The 9,192-nt window shown below is 60.3% G+C and overlaps 1 protein-coding gene across 1 annotated transcript; it reads left to right on the forward strand.

Annotated features, from left to right (window-relative positions):
• Positions 1-1,173: 1,173 nt before the first annotated feature.
• SMO (smoothened, frizzled class receptor) lies at positions 1,174-8,473 on the forward strand. Its single transcript, XM_074869609.1, has 12 exons — positions 1,174-1,498; positions 2,594-2,799; positions 3,869-4,078; positions 4,159-4,331; positions 4,748-4,967; positions 5,081-5,204; positions 5,288-5,380; positions 5,589-5,697; positions 5,898-6,083; positions 6,337-6,485; positions 6,570-6,704; positions 6,857-8,473. The coding sequence occupies exons 1-12, from the start codon at positions 1,240-1,242 to the stop codon at positions 7,402-7,404; spliced, it is 2,412 nt and encodes an 803-aa protein (XP_074725710.1). The 5' UTR covers positions 1,174-1,239; the 3' UTR covers positions 7,405-8,473.
• The last annotated feature ends 719 nt before the right edge of the window (positions 8,474-9,192 follow it).

Below are 9,192 nucleotides of genomic sequence, written 5' to 3' on the forward strand. Positions count from 1 at the left end.
CCCAAAAGTAACTTTTTCCTTGCTAAAACAACTTCTATGCTCCCCAAACCCGACTTCTCTCCCTCAAGAAGTGACTTTTACCCCCTCGAGACCAACTTCCCCGTCCCAAATCTCTCCTCTCCTCCCCCAGTCCAACTTCTCTCCGAAAAAAACAAACTTTCTCCTCCAAAAACGCGACTCCTCCCCCTTCCAAAGCAACATTTCCCCTCCCCAAAGCGACTTCTCCCTCCCTAAAACCAACCTTCCCTTCACAAAATCCAGTATTTCCACCCCCCCCCCAACCTTCCCCCCTTCCAGCAGCCCCCCTCGGCAGTACAACCCTCTTCCCTCTCTGAGTGCGATCCCCCTCCTCAAACCCTCACTTTCTTCCTCAAAAACTCTTCCCTCCCTGCCCGCAGCAGAAAAAAAGGAACTTTTTTCCTCATGAAAAGCCACTTTCCCCCTCAAAAACTCGTCCCCTCCCGGCCTGCTCCAAAAACCCGAACTTTTTCCTCCCGAAAAGCCACTTTCCTCCTCCAAAACTCGTCCCTCCCTGTCTGCTCCAAAAAGGAACTTTTTCCTCACGAGAAGCCACTTTCCTCTTCCAAAACTTGACCCCTCCCTGTCCGCTCAAAAAAAGGGAACTTTTTCCTCACAAAAAGGCACTTTTCTCCTCAGAAACTTGTCCCCTCCCGGCCTGCTCAAAAAACCCCGAACTTTTTCCTCATGAAAAGCCACTTTCCTCCTCAAAAACTCGTCCCCTCCCTGCTCACTCCAAAAAAAAGAGAACTTTTTCCTCATGAAAAGCCACTTCCCTCCTCAAAAACTCATCCTCTCCCTGCCCTCTCCAAAAATAAGTAGCTTACCCTCACGAAAAGCCACTTCCCCCTTCAAAAACTCGTTCTCTCCCTGTCCGCTCCAAAAAAAAGAACTTTTTCCTCACAAAAAGCCGCTTCCCCCCTCAAAAACTCGTTCTCTCCCTGCCCGCTCCAAAAAAAAGAACTTTTTCCTCACAAAAAGCCACTTTTTCCCCTCAAAAGCGGGGTGCCCCCCCCGCCCGCTCCTCCCGCCGCGCCGCCTCTCCTCAGCCCGCCCCGGCGGGGGGCGCGGGGCCGTGGCGGGCCGGGCCGCGCTGAGGGAGGAGGAGGAGGAGGAGGAGCGGCCCCGCTCCGCTCCCGGCGAGCTCAACAAAGGGCGTCGGGGCATGGCGGGGGCCGGGGCCGGGGCCGGGCCGCCCGCCTAGCGCCGGTGCGGGCCGGGATGGCGGCGCAGGGCGGCGGGTGGCGGTGGGCGCTGGCGCTGGGGATGGCGCTGGCGCTGGGCGGCCGCCGCTGCCCCGCCGCCCCGTTCCTCAACGCCTCGGCCGTTCCCGAGCGCTGCCGCCGGCCCGCGCCCTGCGAACGGCTCCGTTACGGTGCCTGCCTGGGCTCGGCCCTGCCCTACGCCGCCACCTCCACGCTGCTGGCCGCCGACTCCGCCTCGCAGGAGGAGGCTCACGGAAAGCTCCTGCTCTGGTCCGGTACGGACGGGGCTGGGGAGGGGGGGGCGCTCCGGCCCAGCGCCGTATAGCGGGATGGGGGGGGTGCATAGGTGGGGGGGGGGGGCACGGTCTGGGAAAGGCCCGGGACGGGCACTAGCTGGGGGGTGGGGGGGGCACGGGGTGCCAGCGAGCACAATAGAGGGGGACAGGAGGTGGGTGCAGTGTAGAGGGGGCTTGGGTGCAGTTTGGAGCGGGGGAGCAGCATAGAAGGGGCCTGGGGATGGGTGCAGTATAGAAAAGTGTATAGCAGGGGACTGGGAGTGGGTGCAGTATAGAAAAGTGTATAGCAGGGGACTGGGGGTGGGTATAGTATTGAAAAGTATATAGCAGGGGACTGGAGACCAGTGCAGTGTAGAGGGGAGCAGTATAGCAGGGGCCTGGGGATGGGTGCAGTATAGAAAAGTGTATAGCAGGGGACTGGGGGTGGGTACAGCATAGACAGGAGCAGTATATCAGGGGCCTGGGGATGGGTATAGTATATAAAACTGTATTAGCAGGGACCTGGAGATGGGTGCAGTGTAGACAGGAGCATTATAGCAGGGTCCTGGGGATGGGTGCAGTATAGAAAACTGTGCAGCAGGGGCCTGGAGATGAGTACAGTATAGCAAAGTGTATAGCAGGGGACCGGAGATGGGTGCAGCATAGAGAGGAGCAGTATAGTGGGGGCCCGGGGATGGCTACAGCATAGAAAGCTATAGCAGGGGCCTGGAGATGCGTAGGGTATAGAAGGGAGCAGTATAGCAGGGGACGGGGGGTGGGTGATGTATAGGGAGGTGGAAATACAGTAGGGAGGCAGGTATGGGTGCAGTATAGAGGGAGCAGTAGAGTGGCAGAGGGGGTACAGTACAGAGGGCGCCTGGGGTCAGTACGGTGTAGAGGGGGAGCGCTATAGCGGGGACTGCAGTGTAGCAGGGAGCGGTATAGCAGGGGCCTGGGGGCGGGCACGGGGTGTTACGGGGCTGGGGGGGGGTCTGGGTGCTGCGTCTGCCACCGCACCCGGGCTGTGCCCTGCGTGATGTCCGGGGGGGGTGAGGGGGCGTCCCCAGGGAGGGGGTGACGGCGCTGTCCCCGCAGGCCTGCGCAATGCCCCGCGCTGCTGGGACGTCATCCAGCCCCTGCTCTGTGCCGTCTACATGCCCAAATGTGAGGACGGCCAAGTGGAACTGCCCAGCCAGACCCTCTGCCAGGCCACCCGCGCGCCCTGCACCATCGTGGAGCGCGAGCGTGGCTGGCCCGACTTCCTCAAGTGCACGCCCGACCGCTTCCCCGAGGGATGCCCGGTAACGGGGGTGGGGGGGGACAGTCATCAGTGTCATCAGTCAGTGCGCGGGTGACACCAAGTGAAGCGGGAGTGTCGATCTGCACGAGGACAGGGAGGCTCTACAGAGAGACCTGGATAGGTTGGATCGGTGGCCAACGTCAACGGGATGAGCTTCAGCAAGGGCGAGTGCCAGGTCCTGCACTTGGGCCACAACAACCCCCTGCATGGCTACAGGCTTGGGGAGGGGTGGCTGGAGCTGTCTGGAAGAGAAGGGTCTGGGGGTTCTCATTGACCAGCAGCTGAACAGGAGCCAGCAGTGTGCCCAGGTGGCCAAGAAAGCCAACGGCATCCTGGCTTGTATCAGCACTGGTGTGACCAGCAGAAGCAGGGAGGTGATAGTCCCCCTGTGCTCTGCACTGGTGAGGCCACACCTGGAGTGTTGTGTCCAGTTTTTGGCACCTCAATACGAGAGAGATCTCGAGGGGCTGGAGCGAGGGCAGAGGAGGGCAACGAGCTGGGGAAGGGCCTGGAGAATAAATCCTGTGAGGAGAGATTGAAGGAGCTGGGACTGTTCAGTGTGAGGAGGAGAAGGTGAGGGGAGACCTCATCACTCTACAGCTCCCTGAAAGGACGTTGTAGAGAGGTTGGTGCTGGTCTCTTCTCCCAGGGAATTAGTGACAGAACAAGAGGGAACGGCTTTAAACTGCAACAGGGGAGGTTCAGACTGGACATGAGGGAAAATGTTTCCCAGCAAGAGTGGTGAGAGAGTGGAATAGGCTGCCCAGGGAGGGGGTGGAGTCCCCATCCCTGGGTGTGTTTAAGGGCCATTTGGATGAGCTGTGGGGGGATGTGGGGTAGGGGAGAACTTTGTAGAGTGGGACTGATGGTTGGACTCAATGATCCCGAGGGGCTTTTCCAACCTGAATGATTCTGGGATTCTGTGAATCCTTTCCAAATCCCCACGGGACAGCGGGGAAACGCCGCCTGTCCCCAGCCCTGCACGGGGGAGCGATGTCCACACCGGCAGCACAGCTGTGGGGGTGCCTCCTCCTCCTCCTCACGGCCTCTCCTTTCTCCTCCTGCGGCAGAACGAGGTGCAGAACATCAAGTTCAACAGCTCGGGGCAGTGCGAGGCGCCGCTGGTGCGGACGGACAACCCCAAGAGTTGGTACGAGGACGTGGAAGGTTGCGGCATCCAGTGCCAGAACCCGCTTTTCACCGAGAAGGAGCATCGCGAGATGCACGTCTACATCGCCGCCTTCAGCTCCGTCACCATCTTCTGCACCTTCTTCACCCTGGTGAGATGCGGTGGGGGGACATGGGAGGTGTCCCCGAAAGGGGACCAGGCACCAAGTTGTCCCTTTCTCCTCCCCGCCAGGCCACGTTTGTCGCCGACTGGAGGAACTCCAACCGTTATCCCGCCGTCATCCTCTTCTACGTCAACGCCTGCTTCTTCGTGGGCAGCATCGGCTGGTTGGCGCAGTTCATGGACGGCGCCCGTGACGAGATCGTGTGCCGGGCCGATGGCACCATGCGGCTGGGGGAACCCACGTACGTGTCACCTTCATCCCCATCCCACCACGGCCACATGCCAAGAGGTGTCCTCGAGACTGAGGAGGGCTCTCAGGGGTTTCCTGGCCTCTTGGGAGCATGGAGGATGCTTTGCTCTTGGGGTGGGAGAGATCTTCCTCCACTCTTGGGGTAGGAGAGATCTTCCTCCTCTTCTGGGGTAGCAGAGACCTTCCTCCACTCTTGGGGTAGGAGAGATATTCCTCCTCTCCTGGAGTGGGAGAGGTCTTCCTCCGTTCCTGGGGTAGGAGAGGTCTTCCTTCACTCTTGGGGTAGGAGAGGTCTTGCTCTGCTCTTGAGTAGGAGAGATCATCCTCTGCTCCTGGGGTAGGAGTGATCTTCCTCTCTGTGTCCCCTCATGGAGGTTGATGACGCTTCTCTCTCACCTCTCCTCGTAGCTCCAATGAGACACTCTCCTGCGTCATCATCTTCGTCATCGTTTACTACTCACTGATGTCGGGTGTCATCTGGTTCGTCATGCTGACCTACGCCTGGCACACCTCCTTCAAGGCTCTGGGCACCACCTACCAGCCGCTGCTGGGCAAAACCTCCTACTTCCACCTCATCACCTGGTCCATCCCCTTTGTCCTCACCGTGGCCATCCTGGCCGTGGCGCAGGTAACGGGGCCACGATCCCGTAGCCCAGTGGTTCCCTTCCAGGGTGACGTTGGCGGGGAGGGGTGGCCGCAGCCAACGTGACCCCCCCTCCACCCCGTCCCCATCTCTCTCAGGTGGATGGTGACTCCGTCAGTGGCATCTGCTTCGTTGGGTACAAGAACTACCGCTACCGCGCCGGCTTCGTCCTGGCACCCATCGGGCTCGTCCTCATCGTGGGGGGCTATTTTCTCATCCGGGGTAGGTGCGGGCTCGCCGCGGTGCGGGGACGGGGATACCGTGAGTGTCCCCCTGACCCTGGTCACCTTGTCCCTCCACCACAGGGGTCATGACGCTCTTCTCCATCAAGAGCAACCATCCCGGGCTGCTGAGTGAGAAGGCGGCCAGCAAGATCAACGAGACCATGCTGCGGCTGGGTAAGGGGGGCTCCGTCGCTGCCGTTTCCATGGCAATTTGAACGGGAATGGGGATATTTTGGCCTCCGAACCCAGACAGCCCCATCCCACCTTCCTGGGGGGCGGTGGGGACAAAGCTGTAGTGACAGTGGCACAGTTCCAGTGCCACATCTTTGTCTCGGTGTTGTTGGGGTCCGGTTAAACTGGGGATGTCCCACTTCTCTTCCAGGCATCTTCGGCTTCTTGGCCTTCGGCTTCGTCTTCATCACTTTTGGCTGCCACTTTTATGACTTCTTCAACCAGGCGGAGTGGGAGCGCAGCTTTCGGGAATATGTCCTGTGAGTGGGACGGGGACGGGAGGGCGAGTGGGACGCTGGTGACGTCCCAGCGCCTCACGTTGAGCGGGGGGGACGTCGCAGAGTGGACAACCCCGTGTCCCCCTTCCAGCGTTGCCACCGCATCGTCCCTCCGCAGAGCTGTGGGGTGTCGCTGGGTGTCCCCCCTCCTTACGGCCACCGTCCTGCCTCTGTCCCTGCAGGTGCGAGGCCAACGTCACCATCGCCACGCAGACCAACAAGCCCATCCCGGACTGCGAGATCAAGAACCGGCCAAGTCTCTTGGTGGAGAAGATCAACCTCTTTGCCATGTTTGGCACCGGCGTCTCCATGAGCACCTGGGTCTGGACCAAGGCCACCCTGCTCATCTGGAAGCGTACTTGGTGCAGGTGGGACTCCGGGGATGTCACCGCAGCTCCGTGGGGGTCATTCCTGCCCCATCCAACGTCCTGAGATGTTGGAGGTTGTCCCCCAAATTTTTGTCTGTCGGCTCAATGAGTTGCGGGCTCGCAGCGGACAGCGGTTTGGGAACGGGGTGACCTCTCCTGCTCTGCAGGTCCCCAGGGTCCCCATCCCTCGGGAGTTCCTGTCCAGAGGAGGGGAGGGTCCCTGTGTCCCTGCTCTGACCCACTGTGTCCCCAGGCTGACGGGACAGAGCGACGACCAGCCCAAGAGGATCAAGAAGAGCAAGATGATTGCCAAGGCCTTCTCCAAGCGCAAGGAGCTGCTGCGCGACCCGGGCCAGGAGTTGTCCTTCAGCATGCACACCGTCTCACATGATGGGCCCGTGGGTATGTGCCCAGGGGAGGGGACAGCCCCCCAGAGTCCCCACTGTCCGCCCCACCCTTGACCCGGCTCCCCCCTTGTCGTTGCAGCTGGTTTAGCGTTTGACATCAACGAGCCATCGGCTGACGTATCCTCGGCGTGGGCCCAACACGTCACCAAGATGGTGGCCAGGAGAGGGGCTATCCTGCCCCAGGACATCTCTGTGACGCCTGTGGCGACACCTGGCAAGTCCTTGGGGACCGTTTGGGACATCTCTGGGATGGGGGGGACACATGGGAGCTGGGCTGAGGGGTGTTGGGGATGTGCGGGGAGGTAGAACCGGGGGGGGGGGCACTGGGCAGGACATGGCCGGTCTCACCCGCCCCATGTCCCGCAGTGCCGCCGGAGGAGAGGGCCAACCTCTGGCTGGTGGAAGCCGATGTCTCCCCCGACCTGCAAAAACGCAATAGCCGCAAGAAAAAGCGGAGGAAGAAGAAGAAGGAGGTGTGCCCAAGTCCTGAGCGCTGCCTGGGGGGCTCTGCGGCCCCCCTGGCCCCCAGTGCCGTCCCTCGCCTGCCCCAGCTGCCCCCCCAGCCCTGCCTGGTCGCCTTCGCCCCCGACATCCTCCCGGGGCTCCCTCCCGGGCAGCCCGAAGCCACCTTCGCCGGGGGCCCCTGGGACGGCCGCCGCAGAGCCAACGTCTTCCACCTCGTCACCAACCCCTTCTGCCCCGAGAGCGGCTCCCCGGAGGAGGAGGAGAGCCCTGGCCCCAGCAGCGGGCGCCGGCAGCACAATGGGGGTCCTCATTGGCCCCCCAACCCTGGTCCCTTGCCCCACGGCGGCGGAGGGGCCAGGACTCAAAGCCGACGGGCCGGCTTAGCCCCCATCCACTCCCGGACCAACTTGGTGGACGCGGAGCTGCTGGACGCCGATTCAGACTTCTAAGCCCAGCGGGACGAGGACACCTCGGGGGATGAGGACACCTGCCCCAGCACGGGCAACCTGCGAGGGGACACCGAAGCCCACCCTGTCGCGCTGGGGCCACCGCCGATTTCTCCCCTCGGAGGACGGCGTTTTCCCCCCTACATCACCCAGACAGACTCGATGCAAGACACCGGCAGGATTTCGGGGTGTCCCCCCCGACCCCGTCAGCGCAGAGAGAAGAGAAACGGGGTGTCGCTGGGACAAACCCCACCCGGGTCCCACAGGGGTTTAAGGGGGACGCCCCACCTTGGCCACCGAGGGGTGCGGGTGGCCCTGCTGCGACAGTGGGCGAGCGGAGGTCAGGGTAGATTTTGGTGAGCTTTGTCCTGCGTCCCGGGGTGCTGGGACCCACCGACGCCCCCTCTGCCCCCCATCCACGCGGCGAGATGGTACGTAGAGCTTACTTGTGCCAATAGGGTTGGTGATTTTTTTAAGATTTTTATATTTTTTAATCTTTGTATAATACATCGAGACGTGACGGCCAGGCACGGCCTCTGCGGCTGTGAGCAGGATGAGCTGTCACCCCTGCCACCATCACGGGGCAGCAGCAGCATCCCTGGGGTGCACCTGTTGGGTTTTTTTTTTTTGGGGTGCGCCCCTATTTTTCAGGGGTCCCAAAGTGCCTTCCAGCTCCCCAGAGAGCTGAACCAGACCCAAAATGGGGACGGTGGTCCCTGACCACGTTGGGGTGCACGGCCATGAGGTGAATGGAAAAAAAAAAAAAATTTTAAAACCCCGATCCGGGGTCGCCTTCGCTGCCCAGGTGCACCAACCCCCTGAGCAAACTTTTACATTTTTTTTTTTTAAGAAAAAAACCCAAGTTACAGCGAACCCGGCCGAGCCTTGAGGTAGGAGGACTCCAGTCCCTGCTGGTGTTTTGTATCTGTCCGTTACCCCTGTACATGTTTTTATTAAATCCTGGTAGGCTCCTGGCTTTCTCGCTATCCCGGTGACCTCCACGGGTTAATTTTTGCTGTGTAAAGCAAAACCCTCCTGTATCAGTATTAAATTTGCCAAGTTTCCATTGCCAGCGGCTGCCCTGGGCTCTTTGGGGAGGTATCGGGGAAATATCCAGGGGTTTGGTCCTCTCTCCTAAAAGGGCTCCAATTGCTTTAAAAACGGCTTTTAACTGCTTAAAAACAGCTTTTAACTGCTTAAAAACAGCTTTAAAAATGGCCTTAAACTGCTTAAAACCAGCTTTAAACTGCTTTAACCCCCCCACCCCGGCTGTTTCGCCCGCAGAAGGTGGGTGTGAGGGGCTGGCGACATCTGCGGATGCTCTGGGGACCTTTTTGGGGGGAGACTCGTGGGGTTTTGGCAGCAAAATTGGGGGGATTTGGGGGGCCCTTTGCCAGCAGATGGCACTACGGGCTTAAATATCCTCAAAGCTGTGGTTGGGTGGACCCAGTTTTGGGGTGCTGCTGGGTGCCTTGGCCGGAGCGGGGTCCCCCAGGGGCAGCGATGGGCTTTTTGGGGACAAACACTGCTTTTGGAAAGTGTCTTTTTTTTTTTTTTTTTTCATTTCGCTTGTGAGTGTGAGGCATCCGGGTGCTTGGTTTTCCCAGAGACCAAGCGCCCCTCTGAAATTTGGGTGGAATGGGTCAGTGAAAATTGCATTTTCCTGGAGACCAAGCGCTCCTCTGAAATCTGGGTGGAATTGGCCAGTAAAAATTGCGTTTTCCCGATGGTTTTTGGCGAGGGGACGGGCTGGCCCCGCGCTGTCGCTGCCCTCTGCGCTGGGGTGGGTGG

Source organism: Strix uralensis, chromosome 5, assembly GCF_047716275.1.
Source record: "Strix uralensis isolate ZFMK-TIS-50842 chromosome 5, bStrUra1, whole genome shotgun sequence".
Classification (NCBI taxonomy): Eukaryota; Metazoa; Chordata; class Aves; order Strigiformes; family Strigidae; genus Strix; species Strix uralensis.